General features: G+C 41.7%; 1 protein-coding gene across 1 annotated transcript in view; it reads right to left on the reverse strand.

Annotated features, from left to right (window-relative positions):
- Window positions 1-432: 432 nt before the first annotated feature.
- LOC126291562 (uncharacterized) overlaps window positions 433-19,105 on the reverse strand; it is a 194,908-nt gene continuing 176,235 nt past the window's right edge. The window contains exon 10 of the mRNA XM_049985078.1: window positions 433-549. Coding sequence (XP_049841035.1) covers window positions 523-549 — 27 coding nt within the window. The 3' untranslated portion in view covers window positions 433-522. The remainder of the gene's footprint in view (window positions 550-19,105) is intronic.

The following is a 19,105-nucleotide window of genomic DNA, read 5'->3' on the forward strand; positions in this document are numbered from 1 at the left end:
TGCCGCTTTAGCTGATTATTTTCTATGAATGTTTTGTTGCAAACGCCACAGATGTATGGACGTTTGCCAGTGTGCAGCTGAGAATGGCGCTTGAGTTGACTGCTTTGAGTGAACATCTTGTTGCAAATGGTACAGTTGTATGAGCGTTCATCAGTGTGCAACTGTGAATGCTGCTTCAAGTGACAACGTTGTATGAACGTCTTGTTGCAAACGTCACAGCTGTACGGGCGTTCACCAGTGTGAACGCGAAAGTGCCTCTTCAGACTGCCACTCGTTGTGAAAGTTTTGTGACATACAAAGCATGATTGAAGAAGTCGACAGCTGTTCATTTGTGTGTGCTCTTTCAGGTCCTCCAACTGTGCAAATGACTTCTTGCAGATGGTACATCTGTGCACCAAATGCATTATACCACTTTTATTCGCACAATATACTTCCTTCTTGGTGTTCCATTCAGTCCTGTTGCATTTTCTTGCAGCTAGTGAAACTTCAGCCACTAAACCACGACTGGAATCTTTACTCTTGTCATCCTCCATCGCAACTGGGATTGTACTGCAGAAAAGTGGAGAAAATTGAATCAGAATGTATTTCATAAGTGTGCAACTAGAGAAATTGAAAAGTATATTAACATATTATTGGCTTAGAATTAAAAACTCACATCTCAAAAATGAAACAAAAATACTTTTAATCCACTTTTAGGTGAAAACCTACCATGTCCCAACTATTTGTAAGCCAGTGAAACCTACGTTCAGCGCTGTAGTGTAGAAAGAAGGGAACCATATCAAGGCAGAAAATCACGCAGAACTTTTCTCAGGCACGACGTTTCCAGCCTCATCCAATGATATGCTAGGGCATTTAAGGTCTTAGAAGTTCCCTTTAAATTGGCGATGTATGGCAAGCAAGGTTATATGTTAGGAGAACCACTAGTAAATTAACAAAATTTTGTAGGATGCTCTGACAATCGCAAGAGAGAGCTCTGAGTTCATACAAGTCATTACGTCAGGACCGTAAGCATTGTAAATTTGTCAGACAGTATTTCACAGAACTGAAATGCAGACTAGTTCATTGAAAGCAGAAATACTGTTAAGTGAAACATAGAAAACTACTATTACTGCGACAGGACACACTGAAATTCACTGATAGAGGTCCTAGAATTTTAATATACACTACATCTATAATCCATGAGCCATCTGTGTCTGTAGCCGACACTTCGCCTCCAATCTTCCTTCTCTTGCAGATAACTAATATGCCTGGAAATGTTGAGAATTCCTTCATACCTATCATACAACCCAGAATAAATCTGTTACAAAACCATCTGAGCAGCTTCCCTTAGACTACTGTAATGGATGCCACCTTGTATGTTAGCAGTTGATGGGGCATAAAACAGAAGTTGTAGTAAGACAAGTCATGCAGGCACTGTGAAATCACAATGGGTGGTTAGAAAAATGTTTCTCTAGGATTTAGTGTGGTGCTGCGATCTTGAGTTGTCATAGGCCATTTGTCACCAGCACCATATCATAGACAACAGAGTCCAGCATGGCCCAAAACCAGGGACAAAACAGAGCAGCATTGTGAGCTGTTCCCCAATGAGTGTCACTTCTGTTTGTCATAGTCAGAACGATGTCAGTGTATCCATAGATGACTGCTGAAAGGTCACAGGAAGTGGCAACTGTCGAGATGCATACTTATCCATTTCCTGGAATCACAATGCAAGGAGCGCATAGGTATCACAAAAAGACTATCAATCCAAATAGTTTATAAATGGAGGCTGCACACTCACCCATATGTACCAAAAATGATTATCTCTGCTGTCAAACTCATCATGACCAGACAACTAAATATATATCAGCAGATTAATGCATGATGATGCAGTGTGATGAGCAGGCGTTTATACAAGACACTAGCCGGAAATCTTGATGCCACAACCAATAAAAGAGAGTGTACACGCTTGTGAGGAGCGCACCTAAATCTGAATATCATGGAAAGAAAATTTAATCATTTAACAACCATGATGTGATTTAGAGAGCCAAAAAATTTGACAAATAATGGACTGGCGATTCATGATGTACCACTTTCCATTTTCGACTGCGTATTTGTATTAATTATGTAACAGTTGAAAGTCAATTGGCAGGGACGAAGTGGACTTGCAGTAAGAGGTGCTAATTTAAAATATTTGATTATGACAAAAAAATTCAATTTTGGCTGTTACTTACATTTAGAAAAAGAACATGTAAATGGAAAGGAATACTTGCTTTGTTGAAAACGCACTACACGCTGATATGACTGCTGAATTAATGGCGAGAGTGTGGTTGCGAGAGAAAAATACCATAAGATTTTTAACAAGTAGAATGAGAAAAACAATTAAAAGAATTACATGAAGTAATGTGTAATAGAAAGAAAAACGAAAATATTCTATATTTATGGTTCTAAGGGACAATTTAAAAAAATTTATATTTTGGTAAATAAACTACACAAATCATAAAAAATTTTAGATCACCTCGGTTACGAGAGTCCCAGAACCTGTACAGAAAATTGGAAGAGAGATCAAAATAAACATCATTTCCGCCCTTTTTATTGCTCATGAAAACCACACACTGTATGTTGTACCACCATACAGCGAGACCTTCAGAGGTAGTGGTCCAGATTTCTGTACAAACCAGTACCTCTAATACCCAGTAGCATATTCTCATGCATTGATGCATGCCTGTATTTGTTGTCGCATACTACCCACAAGTTCGTCAACGCACTGTAGGTCCAGATTGTACCACTCCTAAAGGCGATTCAGCACAGATCACTCCGAGTGGTTGGTGGGCCACATCGTCCATAAACCGCCCTTTACAATCTATCCCAGGCATGTTCAGTAGGGCTCATGTTTGGAGAACAGGCTGACAATTCTAGTCGAGCGATGTTGTTATCCTGAAGGAAGTAATTCAAAGGATGTGCACGATGGGAGCGCCGATTGCCATCCATGAAGACGAATGCCTCAGTAATGTGCTGCCAATATGCTTGCACTCTCGGTTGGTGGTTGGCATTCATGTGTCGTACAGCCATTACAGCGCTTTCCATGACCACCAGTGGCATACATCGGCCCCACATAATGCCACCCCAAAACATCAGGAACCTCCACGGTGCTGTACTCGGTGGACAGTGTGTCTATGGCATCCAGCCTGGCTGCGTTGCCTCCAAACATGTCTCCAATTATTGTCTGGTTGAAGGCATATGCGGCACTCATTGGTGAAGAGAGCGTGATGCCGATTCTGAACAGTCCATTCAGCATGTTGCTGGCCCATCTGTCCCATGCTGAATGGTATAGTAGTTGCAAAGATGGATCTCGCCATGGACGTCAGGAGTGAAGTTGCGCACAGTTTGAATCGTAACACGGCGTCCTGTGGCTGCACAAAAAGCATTATTCAACATGGTGGCGTTGTTGTCAGAGTTCCTCCGAGCCATAATCCATAGGTAGCGGTCATCAACTGTAGTAGTAGCCCTTGGGCAGCCTGAGCGAGGCACATGTCATCGACAGTTCCTGTTTCTCTATGTGTCTCCTAAATATACAAACAACATCGCTTTGGTTTACTCTGAGACACTTAAGACACTTTTCTCGTTGGAGCCCTTCCCTGGAACAAAGTAACAATGCAGACCCAATCAAACCGCAGTATTAACCATCTATGCACAGTTGAACTACAAACAATAGAAGTGGAACTGATCGTCTGTCAGACCATGTCCATCTAATAAGCGCTCCTGATGCATAGTTGTTTACATCTTTTGGCAGGTTTAGTGACATCTGTGTCCATGATACAATATCCATTGTCAACGTCAATCTTTAGGAGTTCTGGAAACTGAGGTGATGCAAAACTTTTTTTTGATGTGTGTTTTTACTTGACTATTCTCTGGCCTATACTGTGATAGAATTCAGACTGTAAAACACTGACTTATGATCCACTGTTCATGCTATCGTCTATGTACTTATCAAGTTCACTATGCATGTCAGAACTTTTTTTATGTCAGCGGTATTTATTCTGTGTCATAAAGTGACTGTTATAATGAAGACTTAGCTATTTATATACATAATATGTTATTACTTTGTGACACTTATTAACTGCCTTTTGCTAACACATGATGATCCTCTTGAGTGCCCTAAGTATACACACTACAGGTAACTGCACATGGTGGTACCCTCTACCTTTTGCTGACATTTGGGTAAGGCATACCATTATTCATCTTATATTTCAACTACCAACGACTGACAGAGAAGTACACCTTTTGTGTAAACTTGCCCTGCTCTGGCATGCAGCAGGCTTATCCGGGGGTAAGTCACAATGGTTCAGTTTCTGTCAGAGAGAACATCTCAAGCATTGTGCTAAGGGGGTTGGTTCTACAGCAGACAGGATCTATATTAAAGCGTAACACTTGAGTCTATCTTTCCTATCTCTGGTACATGACTCCATGGAGTTCAACCAACAAACTCGCAGTCAATCAGTGAGATAACTTACAATCTCTTCTGAACAAATAACTAACCTCACTGATAATTTTATCATAACACTTTTACACTACAATAATGCAGAGTTGCTTTCATTTACTGGAGCTACAATTAAAAGATTAGTAACTTATAGCTAGTGAAAACACTGCAATCATATTTCTCAGTTTACTGAAGCTATTTGGAACTTTGCATCTCGAAGCTATATTTTGTTGAAGTTATGCAAGATCTTATTTTTTCAGATGCATCATTAGAATAAACTAATCACATAGCGGGTAAGAGTAGAATTATTGCAGTAACCTCCTGAGTATCTACACTGCAATTAAGAGTTCACAGTTTTGTAGGAAGATGATACTGCAAAATGTTTGAAAATTATACTACTGCACCTCATTACAGCCAGCTTATTACCAAACATGTGATGCATGACACACTCATTCGTTCCAGAATGTTATCAATAATATTCTTTAACCAATGCAGAAATACATTACTCTTAGATAGAATTATGGTCTGAATAAAGATATTATACCCAAAATTTTTGGAAAGTGAAAATGAAGATTGTAAATGATGATATAGTAAGAATCACATTTTACACAGCACCTGTGATGTTAACATACTCTCATAACTATATGTCATGACACCCATTACAATGAAATTTGTGAAACATGTCAAGAAACTATGCTAAATGCATGTATGATAATAGAATCAAGAAAATCGAAGTATTTTTCATATACAAATAGTCTTACTTGTACACAAAAAAGAAACTGGAATTCACCTTATGTAAATGATAAATGTGTGAAGTACACGGGCTTTGCACATTATTGATTTCGTGACACCTTCATGCATGTGAAAGATGGACAGTGCAGCACAGTTTATCCCATGTAAGCAGCAAAATTTGTAAACTGTACAGATGTAAGTCTTCCACACGAAATACCAAAAGAACACAAATTAATTAATTATGAATTATGATTTCACAACTGTATGTATGTCTACACAATAGGCCACTTGCAAGTTTTTAAAATGTTAATGTTGGTCTTTCGCTGGCTTACTCAATAAGTAACAAAGGATTAAATTAGCGATCCTATTTTCAAGACATCATTCTGAACACAGCAAGAGCAGAAAGTTATTTCTATGGTTTCTTTGGGCATGTTGAGGAAATAAAATTTCACCTGCTGCGATTCTATTGATGATGTGCACAGTATGAAGACGTTTAGGAATTTCTTTCATTATTTGGATCACCTGTTTACTCAATTGTCGGTGCATGACAGATGTTATATCTATTTCACATGGAAAATCGACTGTTGGTCGGAAATGTACATTTGTACATACCTACATACGTACATATGTACATATGCATGCGCAAATGTATCCTTTGGATTTTTAATTTTTAACAGTGTTTTGTTCTCAGAAAATGAATGATTTTAATTTGGAGCTAAAACTACATATCATAGAGAAATAAAAACCGTAAGTATCAGATTCTATGTCTATTGCTGAAGTAAAACCATCAATCAATTATTACATAATCAGCAGAACAAATTTCGAGTGCTGCAAAGACGCTGTTATAGAATACTCCACATTTAAAGGCAACCATATGGAAGTCTGTTACAAACTTGTCTTATGGCATTTATGTTCAATGCAACTAATTCTATAATACAATGTTTTCCACTACAGTTTCGATCAAATAAGGAGTTGCAGTGCAGGACTACAAAGCTTCCATTGGAAGCTACATTTGATGAAAACATGAGACTACGCTGTCACTCCATTGTTTTGCTGTTAAACCTCACAAATCCATGTGACCCACGTAAGCTGAGCCTTGTAGTACTAACGATTGCATTAATATATGAGTCCATATTGTGGATGCATACAAGTGCCACAAAACATTCGCCATTAGAAAGCATTCCAGCTCAACTTACATGGATGCTGATAAAGTTTAAATTACAACATTAAAGTTTGGTAATTAATACTTTGTGTGGACACATCTACATATCTGAAATTCTGGTAACCACTGTAATTCTCATGCCAAACTACTGTACAACACTGCTACAGAAGTGGAAAGAAAAAGATGGAGCCTACTAATAAAGTGGAGATCGGCTTCTCCAGTCTATTTTAGCTACTCTAGTGGTGTAATTCTTTACAGCAACACAGGGATTTCAAAGTCAACCAGGACTGCATTGTTTACTCACTTTCACATAAAACCTGTCTGGCAACTAGACGCTACAAAGTCCATGTCCATCGACAACATGTGACAGTTACTAATATGCTGATACTACTCTTAAGTGTGGCTACCTGCAAAAATCGGCAACACTGTAACCTGCGGCAGGACCTGGCGGAAGTCCTTTTTTTCCCTTCATGATGTTATGCAACGTGTAGGCCCACCGTACAGCAGTCAACGGCGTGTCGTCTGGATGCAGCATCCTGCCTTTCGTCTCAATGGGTAAGTACTGAGCGTGATATAGCACAGATATAACGTATTTCACTTCCCAGATACTAGTAATATTAGTTCCGTCCAACAACTTTTCCGCGAAACAAGGGTAGCCAAAAGCGCTAATGCGCTGCTTCCTGGACTCGGGTAGGCACACCAGGCCCATATCGAATCCACCCAGAGGATTAACGACGAGGGTTGGTATGCCAGCCAGCCTGGAGGCGGTTTTAGGCGGTTTCCCACATCCCGATAGGTGAATACCGGGCTGGTCCCCACGTTACGCCTCAGTTACACGACTCACAGACATCTGAACACATTTGCACTATTTCATGGCTTACACTACATGCAGACTGCTGGGGTACACTACTTATGTCCCAGGGGGGTTCAGGTTGGTTGTAGGAAGGGCATTCGACTACCCTCTGCGAAAAACACTGCAAAATCCGTACTAACAAGGCAGATCCCGCGTTGGCGCAGGACAAGACCCAAAGAAAGAAAGAAAGAAAATTTGTTGGCAGACTGTCCGCACTGAACGCCGAATTTTCTCGCAGATCCGTTTGGTGGTAAAGGACATCGCTTGTAGGTGCAGTGCTGCATTCCATCGACTCGTGCTGCTGCAGGCGGGCCTTATCTCGCTGAAAAGTAATCCCAGGGTGACTTGACTTAAAGGGCAACAAAATGGGTTGTAGAATATCGTCGGTGTACGTCACATCTACAGATTACCGTCCCATTCGGATAACTGCTCCGTGGTGGGTCTTTTTTTTGTCTTGAGAGACTATTTTCATAAGATTTAAAATGCATCAATCTATGCCAGGCAGAATAAGTGCTTGCATAAGGGCCACAGGACCAACGTGTTATTGACTTGCTCACTTTGTGAGGCTTTTTTTCTTGAATAAAATCATCCAGTTCTTCTGAAATTCTTACTTCTCTTGTCAGTAATCACACTGGGTTTTAAAGTGTCACAAAAATTTTGGTTTCACATATTTCCACAACAACAAAAGAACAACAAAAGATTCGATTTGTACATAGAGCGTGAAATTTCGAAATTGTACTCTTAGCTGCTGCACACCAGCTCGTGTCGAAAGTTTGGCCGTAATTTTCTCGAAAACTTAAGCGTCCGCGCCAAAGCCGATATAAGTGTCCCTTTATTTTTACTCTTCTTTCCGCACGCCAAGTTTCGACTTTACCAGAGAGCGACGTAGGACGGGTTGCGATTGTGAGATATGCGGACTAACATACTCGCAGTTAGAAACACTAGGAAGACAGACGCAGCAGCACTGTATAACAAAAGGAGATAAAAAGGAAAAAAAACCAGATGACTTCTAACCTGTCACACTAGGACAGAAGAACAAAGGAGCTAAGAACAATCCTGCTGAACTAATGAAGTGGCGTAACAAGGTATTTTATAACCAAACAGAGATTATGGGATGCAGAAAGTATGTTACAGGTGAAGCAAGAGGAGCCATTCTCCCCACAGAAGTACGCAATTTCACAATCAAGTTTGCAAGGCAGTTGATAGAGAAATCCTGAAGAGGTTGGAACTAGGAATAACTGAGGGAATACTCAGCACTTTGGTGTTTGAAGAACAACAGTAATTTGAGGTTAGTGCTAGATGCATGCCCCGTAAACAAAATCACACTGCTGCAGAGGAATTGATCACAAGAACTAGAGAATTACTACACCAATTCTACGAGACGAAAATATTCAGCAGCCCTGAATTGAAACACCTCTCTGAAGACGACTGTGAAACAGGATTTAAAGTTTTATCCCTATAAGTTGCAAATGGCTCAACAGTTATGGCCGGGGACCCTAATTACGTTACTGAACAGAACTGACAAGGATGACACATTTCTGACAACTCTTGTTATGTTTCACGAGACGAACTTTCATCTGAATGGGTTTGTGAATAAACGAAACTTTTGATATTCCTCGAACACAGACGTAAAGCTCATTAAGGACATAGCCCAAGGTAGGCTATAGATCGTTATCTGGAACTGGACATTCCATCGCTGAACCGTATTTTTTGTAAGACAAGAATGGTCGAATAGTGTGTGTCAGTTCTCAGCGGTATGCGGTCATGGTTAATAGTGTCTTCGTTCCACAGCAGTAAGGACATTACCGTCTGAACGTCATACGGTTTCCGCAAGATGCGGCTACTGCCCATACATCTTGTAATTGAATGACTACATTAAGGTGTCACCTACCACATCGATAACTCTCACAATTTGGGTGATATTCCGGCCAGCTAAGATAATCTGATCTTTCAGCTCCCAATTTTTTTCTGTGGGGTTATCTAAACGAAAAAGGCTTATCCTGGTGCCTCCACTACACTGATGAGCAGTAAGCCAAAAACCACGAAAGAATAGAAGCTGTTACCTCAATAAATGATGCACTGCCGATGATGGAAACCATTTGTGTGATAGATTTTTAAAGAAATATGCTAAACTTATAATTGTCTTCACGTGGAATGGGATACCAGTCATGCACGAGAGACTATCTGCCTACTTTTGGAGAATATCTCGAACTTGTTGCAGGCGCACATTAGAGGTAAAAAAAGAAAGAAAGAAACGAGATGGCGCTATAGACTTAACGCTGTACGTTGGTTTGAAGCCAGAGTATTATTATTTCTGTCGTGCGCACGCAACTGTTCTGAATACTAAAAATTATAGTGCTTACGTGAATAACATAGTGTTAGGAACTTTTTCTATTCCTGAAAGCTTATTTGCTCCAGTAATAAGACATTTGGCCTCGTAAATGTAACTAGTTTTTCGTACAATTTTTATATATCGGGATCGCACTTTCAGGCTCGCTTTCACACTTTCCTTTTTTATATATTTTGTGACTAAAGCCCTTCTGGCCTGTTAATTATTCTATATGTTACATGTAAGTACTGCCTCTGTCTTTTATTGTTAGTATTTACACTTCTTATATAAAAAATTTCTTTTCCTATAAATTTGTAACTATGTTACAGGCCATTTTAATTGTTTAATTCTGATGAAGGCACACTTAGAAGTGTTGAAACCTGGTCAATAAGACTTAAATAATTCTGGACGAGGGCTCTTGTGTTTCAATTCTAATTTATAAATGGTCGCTGAACCAAGCAGCCATGTTTAAAACTTCGCGATTCACTCTAAGGTGCTAAAAACCCTTCTGTATCTAGAGTGTTGTATGAACTGAAGCAGTAATTAAAGATCGTCGTCCCGGGGAGAATCTGTTCTTTTACTGTTCATCGTCCGAACGGGCTCAAAGAAGCATTTTTTTCCACTCTCGCTGTATTCCTCTGAACACCAAATTCCCTAAGATTTTGTGGCACTTGTTGTGTTTCCTTTTCCCAAATTTCGCTTTGCCAACTCTCAACCAAACTGCTGCATTCCAACCTAACTCAGACCTCTGACTACGCTACAGCTCACTCTGTCGCCACAACCAAATTTTTTCTGACAATTTAAGCTAAGTTCTTATGAGCTAACCTAAAAACACTATGGGAAATTGCGAGATATGCGGAAAATATAGCCGAAACCAGCTCAACCACGGTCCTGAAAATCACAACCTATTCGTAGAGCAACAGCAGAGTATTTGTAGCAACAAAGCATATAAAAGTCATTGCTTCACTCCCAGCAATTTAGCTCTAGGCCAATAAACCCTAATGGAATTTACGATTGAAGTTGGTACCCATTAGAGGTTCCCGCCAAGATTTTGAGCAGTACAATTGTCAGTACAGGGTCTAAAACAGAACATTTTGTACTCATCTTGTATGTGACGTATCACTGGATATCTTTTTATTAAACAGTGCATACTACAAATTATGACTTCCTTTGAGTAAAATGTGGAGTAGTAAAACTGGTGATGCCACAGTGACCGCCCCTTTAATGTTCTAGGATTAAGTTCTGTTGTTATGTCCGATACCCTAGTAAATATTCGGACTAAAAGAGCCATATATTTCACGCAAAGAGGAGCAGCCATGCCACTGCTTCATTCGCGCCAATTTTAAGTTGTCTTACAGCCCAGCCTAACCTCTGACGAAACATATGCAGAACCAAAAAATACATGAAGCCATAGCTCTACTTATTTCTCTACTCTTTGTATACTAATTTCTGTGTGCGTGCGCGAAGGAAATGTCTCGTTGTCGTTGGCTGAATAGATAACGTCTGCTATGCTCGCTGTAGTTGGCGAACTAGATCACGTGTCCTGTGCTCAGATTGAGTGACAAAAGCACTTCGCACAGCGCAGTGTCCATTTCACAGTTTACTAAGCTTACGTGCCACATTTTGTGACTTTCGTATTTATACTTGCTTACTGAGCAAATATGCAGTCTCGGTGCCACGGCGAAATTAAACATCTATCCAAGAAACGCCCTTTTCTTCTTTGGTTGTTGCGCTACAGTGCCGGGAAGTGCAACACCCAAATATAAAAATTTAACCTCGTTTTTTGTTGTATATTTCGAATAATCAAAAAGAGAAGAAAGTGATGTGATAAGGATGCTTTCGTAATCCATTTAATTCCATTTTTATTGTATTAGTACTGATAGCAAATGAAGCCTGAACCTCGATACCAATGCGTGTTTGCCTAATGGTACAATTTCTTGTTCGTTACATTTTCAGCTTTGAACTCTTATGCATAACACTTTTAATGTTAACAATTGCAAGAAACATATTCTTTGCTAGCCCATAAACGTGTGCAATGTGGAAACAAGCAATGTATGCTATCGTTATCTTCTACATGTCAACAAAGTGAACGATTATTGAAATGTCAGAAAACGGAACTGTATAGCGATAAACCGTCATGCATAATAGAGTTCTTTTTCTGTTAAACTGTCAGTGCATTAGTTTCACTGTAGTTTACGCAACTTCTCACTTTGATGTGTAATTCAGGGTGCAAGCAATAATAGCAATTTATAGGGTAAAAAACGATGTACTCTTTATAACATGTACCACCATTCTGCAATATGAGATTACGGGAATGGTCTCAAACACTTAAACCCGTAAAATGAATGTTTTGCTTTAACATGTAAGTCATTTTATTAGCAACGATAGCCTGAACTCTGAGATGTAGGCCTACCTTTCCATTAGTAGTCTATTTGCTTCTTTTCCCGGAATCTCTCTAACCAGTAACTCTGTATGTTTTTCAGGAATAAGCAAAGATATCACAATTGGAATGTACGTCTACCTTGATTATCAGCTTCACTTTACTTTTGAATTGCGTTTGGAGCTTTTCGAAGTACCGGTTGACAATTATTGAAGTGTATGAAATAAAATAGTCATAACTTCTGAACGGTTTTGCGTTGGGACGTTCAAACTGCACGGTTGGCCGCGGGTAATTATGGGAATTAGTATGCGCATTATAGTTTAGTTTAGCGACGAAGCCCACTTTCATTTGAATGATATATACTTATATGGATATGGTGTCTGTTCTTTCGGACATGACCGAAAGAAGTCCTCATTGATGACTTGCAGCCATCTAGAAAGAAATTAGAATTATATATTAATACCTTCAGCTCCAGATGGACGTTGATATACACTCCTGGAAATTAAAATAAGAACACCGTGAATTCATTGTCCCAGGAAGGGGAAACTTTATTGACACATTCCTGGGGTCAGATACATCACATGATCACACTGACAGAACCACAGGCACATAGACACAGGCAACAGAGCATGCACAATGTCGGCACTAGTACAGTGTATATCCACCTTTCGCAGCAATGCAGGCTGCTATTCTCCCATGGAGACGATCGTAGAGATGCTGGATGTAGACCTGTGGAACGGCTTGCCATGCCATTTCCACCTGGCGCCTCAGTTGGACCAGCGTTCGTGCTGGACGTGCAGACCGCGTGAGACGACGCTTCATCCAGTCCCAAACATGCTCAATGGGGGACAGATCCGGAGATCTTGCTGGCCAGGGTAGTTGACTTACACCTTCTAGAGCACGTTGGGTGGCACGGGATACATGCGGACGTGCATTGTCCTGTTGGAACAGCAAGTTCCCTTGCCGGTCTAGGAATGATAGAACGATGGGTTCGATGATGGTTTGGATGTACCGTGCACTATTCAGTGTCCCCTCGACGATCACCAGAGGTGTACGGCCAGTGTAGGAGATCGCTCCCCACACCATGATGCCTGGTGTTGGCCCTGTGTGCCTCGGTCGTATGCAGTCCTGATTGTGGCGCTCACCTGCACGGCGCCAAACACGCATACGACCATCATTGGCACCAAGGCAGAAGCGAGTCTCATCGCTGAAGACAACACGTCTCCATTCGTCCCTCCATTCACGCCTGTCGCGACACCACTGGAGGCGGGCTGCACGATGTTGGGGCGTGAGCGGAAGACGGCCTAACGGTGTGCGGGACCGTAGCCCAGCTTCATGGAGACGGTTGCGAATGGTCCTCGCCGGTACCCCAGGAGCAACAGTGTCCCTAATTTGCTGGGAAGTGGCGGTGCGGACCCCTACGGCACTGCGTAGGATCCTACGGTCTTGGCGTGCATCCGTGCATCGCTGCGGTCCGGTCCCAGGTCGACGGGCACGTGCACCTTCCGCCGACCACTGGCGACAACATCGATGTACTGTGGAGACCTCACGCCCCACGTGTTGAGCAATTCGGCAGTACGTCCACCCGGCCTCCCGCATGCCCACTATACGCCCTCGCTCAAAGTCCGTCAACTGCACATACGGTTCACGTCCACGCTGTCGCGGCATGCTACCAGTGTTAAAGACTGTGATGGAGCTCCGTATGCCATGGCAAACTGGCTGACACTGACGGCGGCGGTGCACAAATGCTGCGCAGCTAGCGCCATTCGACGGCCAACACCGCTGTTCCTGGTGTGTCCGCTGTGCCGTGCGTGTGATCATTGCTTGTACAGCCCTCTCGCAGTGTTTGGAGCAAGTATGGTGGGTCTGACACACTGGTGTCAATGTGTTCTTTTTTCCATTTCCAGGAGTGTATATCCACGGGGACAGGTGAAAATGTGTGCCCCGACCGGGACTTGAACCCGGGATCTCCTACTTAAATGGCAGACGCTCCATCCATGTGAACCACCTACGAACAGAGGATAGTACGACTGCAGGGATTATCTCGCGCACGCCTCCCGCTAGGCCCACATTCTCACCCTGTATGTCCACACACTACATTCATAGTGTCCCTACCCAACTCACTCATTACTTATGGAAGACATTCATACCAAGTCCTGTAAGAGTTCGGGCAATATGTGTGCATCTGCACAGGAGTAGGAGGTCATGGCCGGTATTGCCATAGCTATATACTTATATGGACATAGCCGAAAGAACAGACACCATATCCATATAAGTATACAGTTCTGGCAATACTGCCCATGACCTCTTTCTTCTGTGCAGATGCACACACATTGCCCGAACTCTTATTGGACTTGGTAAAAATGTCTTCCACGAGTAATGAGTGTGTTGGGTAGGAACACTACGATTGTAGTGTGTGGACATATAAGGCGAGAATGTGGGTCTAGCGGGAGGCGTGCGTGAGATAGTCCGTGTTCAGATGGATGGAGCGTCTGCCATGTAAGCAGGTGATCCCGGGTTCGAGTCCCGGTTGGGGCAACAATTTTCACCTGTCTCCGTTGATACATATCAACGCCCGTCAGCAGCTGAAGGTATTATCATATAATTCTAGTTTCATTTGAATTGGTTCGTCAATAAGCGAGACTGGCGCATTTGGGGGACTGAGAATCTGCATTTCCCGACCGAGATCAACAGATGACTGTGTCATGTGTAATGTCCAATCACGGAATAATTGGTGCGATACTACTTGATGGCACGGTGACTAACAAACGGCACGTGAACGTTTTGGAAGATGGTTTCATGCCCATTATCCAAAGTGACACTGATTTCGACAAGACGTGGTTCATGCAAGACGGAGCTCGACCCAATCGAAGCAAGAGTGTGTTTGATGTCTTGGAGGAGCAGTTGGGGGACCACATTCTGGCTCTGGGATACCTAGAGGCCACTGGCATGTGCCCCGATTGCTCGCCATGTTCTCCTGATCTGAATAAAGCGACTCCTTTTTGTGGGGCATATGGGCAAGGTGTACAGAAATAACCCCAAAACCATTGCTGAGCTGAGCACAGCCATTCACGAGGACATCGACAGCGGGCCATGGAGAATTTCGCTATTCATCTACGCCACATCATCGCCAATGATGGCAGGTCTATCGAACATTTCATAAGCTAAATTCGAATATCTGCCGTAACGTTTACATGCTGGATAAAGTGTGTGCACGCCGTATTTTGTAACTAATTTACGTTATTTTTTTCATATAGTTCAAAAACTGTTACCCTGTATATAAGTCTATACCAAAGTCTATACCTTGCTTTGTGACATACTGACATACAAATAGTTTCATCTTCCACGTATCATTTGAACGTTAAATCATAATGATGTGGAACAAGCCGGTTATACTGACATCAGTTGTTTTTTTAAATGCCTCCATCATGATTATTACTTTGATGTTCTTTTTTTTAAATTAAAGACAGGCAGATGTTAGCCAGTAATTCCTAACCATCACCATTTACACATTACAATAATATACAGCCTTCTGTGGAACAGAAGAATTTATCAAAAAGAAACGTTTTCAGTTTAGTTTAAAATTTTACTTCGCTGTCTGTCAAGCATTTTACATCAATGGGTAAGAGATGAAATCTTTTGTTTGCACCACTGTGAACCCCTGTTTGTGCTAGGGACACATTAATGTGATATAATGAATGTCACTTTTTTTCTTCTGCCGTTGTAATTACGTACATCTTTGTTAGTGTTGAAGTGCACTGGATTATTTACAACAAACGTTATGTGGGAATTACTATCAAGGTGATAGATCGGTGCACACACGCCGAGAAGCCGACAGGCACGACGAAAACCGTATTCATGTAAGTTTTCAGCCAAAGCCTATTTCAGGAAGGAAGCAAGCAAAGCATACATACACATTCATACACTGATACACACAAAACTCATACTCTCACACATGTGCGCTGTCTCCGGCTCTTCTTGCCAGAATCTTTTTCTACAGGGGGGAGGAAATGTGAACAATGAATGATTTCTCCACTTGGCACTCCATCTTCTAGCGTTCACAGTTCCACTCACTATCTTTAAATGACAAAACGACAACATTTAAACTCAAATAGCAACAGTGACCTAAAAATAAAATATAACGGTCGATAAAAAAAAACACATTATCCGCAATGCCAACATGCAAAACAAAAAATATTACAAACTTATGCACCAACATAATCATTGATAACGTTGCATGGATTTTTAGATAAATATGTAGAAAAAGTATCAAGTACCAGTACATATGATAAATTCGTTGTTTGCTTTATGTAGGTAGGTTGTTTACCTCTATTTCCTTAGCTGAGTGCATCCTTAGAAAGTATCACATAAGTCGGCTGACATGACGAACCAGTGACCGTAAGCCACAGCAGGCCCAACAGAAGTACGGATTGCGAGCCCTGTTTACGACTCTGCGAGGACCACCACGGACATCTACAGTCTGTATCATAACAGTCGCGGCACCCGTCGCTTTTTCGTAACCCATAGCGACAGCAATTGCCCCAGCGGCCAGCTAGCGACAATTCTGAATGAGATACCGAACTAGTAAGAATGCTAACGTTTATGTTGACCTGTTACACGGTTTTTACAATAGTAAGTGTATGTAATGCCGTAAAAATCGCCAATAGCCAAACTGACACCGTATTTGTCATTATTTTGTTTTCTAAGGACGCCGGAAGGTAAAAAGCTGTACATTACAGGGCAGTTTATTTAAGATTCTCTTGTCATACGCAGACATTTCCTGAATGATGTTGTCTCCCTTTAATGACAAAAAATTGCTAGGAAGCACTAGAAGACGTGACCTGTCGCATATCTAACCCTACGTTGCTGAGTTTTGCTCGCTACACTTTCAGCCAAATCTGTCAATGTGGATCGTAACAAACGTATAAGGAACTCTGTCCCTACATTATTTAACGTACCGAATAAGCCACCACAACTTTTCTTTACAGGAAAACCACACAGATGTGATGATAAATCGTCGAAAGACCAATAAAACTGTTTCCCAACACAGACGAAATCAATTCCAGAATTGTTGCTAAATTTGATCCACAAACGGCAAGAATCTTCGACATGTTAGGTTTTGAAGCGAAAATAATTACATTTACAAAAATACTGCAGTATTAGAAAGTCAAGTGAAGTGTAAGAATGGACGAATTATTACACTTCAAATAAATTTAAGTGTCAAGTAAAGTGCCACCGATAATAATGACAGAAACAGAAATACACACATCAAAAAAAGGTTAGCATCACCCCGGTTCCCAGAACCTGAAGACAGACGTTTACTATGGATATTGTATCACACACACAGTCCCTTTGACTGTACAGATATGTTACTAAACCCACTCAAAGATATCAACAGCCATGCATGAGCGGAGCCTATTAGACGAAGGGGGGTCCGACAGCCGGTCAGTGACAGGAAGGAGGTACACGGTTCGTGTTGTCTGTAGTTCAACCATGCCTACACGGTCAATACCGCGGTTCGATCGCCTCCGCATTGTTACTTGGTGACAGGAAGGACTCTCAACAAGGGAAGAATCCAGGCGTCTCGGAGTGACCTAAAGCGATGTTGTTCGGACATGGAGGAGATACAGAGAGACAGGAACTGTCGATGAGATGCCTCACTACTGCAGTGGATAACCGCTACCTACGGATTATGGCTCGGAGGAACCCTGGCAGCAACGCCACCATGTTGATAATGCTTTTCGTGCAGACACAGGACTTCGTGTTACGACTCAAACTGTGCGCAATAGACTGCATGCTGCGACGTCCATAGCGAGGACCATCTTTGCAACCACGACACCATCAGCGCTGTACAGATGAGCCCAGCAACATACCGAATTGACCGCTCAGGACTGGCACCACGTTTTCACCGATGAGTGTCGCGTATGCCTTCGACCAGATAATCGTCGGAGACGTGTTTGGAGGCAACCCAGTCAGACTGAAAGCCTTAGACACACTGCCAAGCGAGCGCAGCAACGTGGAGGTTCCCTCCTGTTTTAGGGTGGCATTATGTGGAGCAGACTCAAGCCTCTGGTGGTCATGGAAGGCGCCGTAACAGCTGTAAGATAGGTGAATGCCATCCTTTCACCGATAGGGCAACCATATCGGCAGCATATTCGCGAGGCATTCGTATTCAGGGACGACAATTCGCGCCCCCATCGTGTACATCTTGTAAATGACTTCCCTCAGGGTAATGACATCGCTCGATTAGAGTAGCCAGCTTGTTCTCCAGACATGAACACCATAGAACATGCCTGGGAATGACTGAAAAGGGCTGTTTATGGACGACGTGATCCACTAACCACTCGAAGGGTCTACGCCGAATCGCCGTTGAGGAGTTGGACAATTCGGATCAACAGTGTCTTGATGAACTAGTGGATAGTATCCCACGACGAATACAGGCATGCATAAATGCAAGAGGACGTGCTACTGATTGTCTTGCTGTATGGTGGTACAACTTGAAACGTGTGGTTTTCATGAGTATTAAAAATAACGGAAATGATATTTATGTTGATCTCTATTCCAAGTTTCTGTACAAGTTCCGGAACTCTCGGAACCGAGGTGATGCGAAACTTTTTTTTTGATGTGTGTATATGCTTCTAGTGCACAAAAAGTGTGTTTATATTCCCTCGCTTTCAGCGGAGTAAGTTGAATATACACATATTCGAAAGTATTCCTACATGAAAAATATGTAGCTTAGTTGTTGAATCAGTGTAATTCGTCTGTTTCTACATGTATTTACGATAATTCATGTCTCTTGGCTATTTATTAATTCAGGGAACGTAAAAATGTACCCTTATATCGTTAATTAAGTAGAAATTAATTAAACATTATCTGTAATACGCATGTGACTGCTTTCTGACTGTGTCAACAGACTAGAGTCATTTCATTAAATACGTATCAAAGTATTTAAACATAAACTTCACTCAGAAATGTATTCGGACATACAGGAAAATTAATGTTCACTACTAGTTCAACGTTCAAAATTTTACAGATGTTCCTTTCATTTCACTTACTACAGAAAAGGACAGCAGAAAGTTGGCCATTAAGCTTGGACTGAATGACTTATTAGTTAAACCATTCGTTTCTTTCACAGCAGCATAAAATATGAACACTTTTAGAGGTGCATGTGTTTTGATTCAAAACATTTTGGA

The sequence above is a fragment of the Schistocerca gregaria genome, chromosome 9 (genome assembly GCF_023897955.1).
Source record: "Schistocerca gregaria isolate iqSchGreg1 chromosome 9, iqSchGreg1.2, whole genome shotgun sequence".
NCBI classification, from domain to species: Eukaryota; Metazoa; Arthropoda; class Insecta; order Orthoptera; family Acrididae; genus Schistocerca; species Schistocerca gregaria.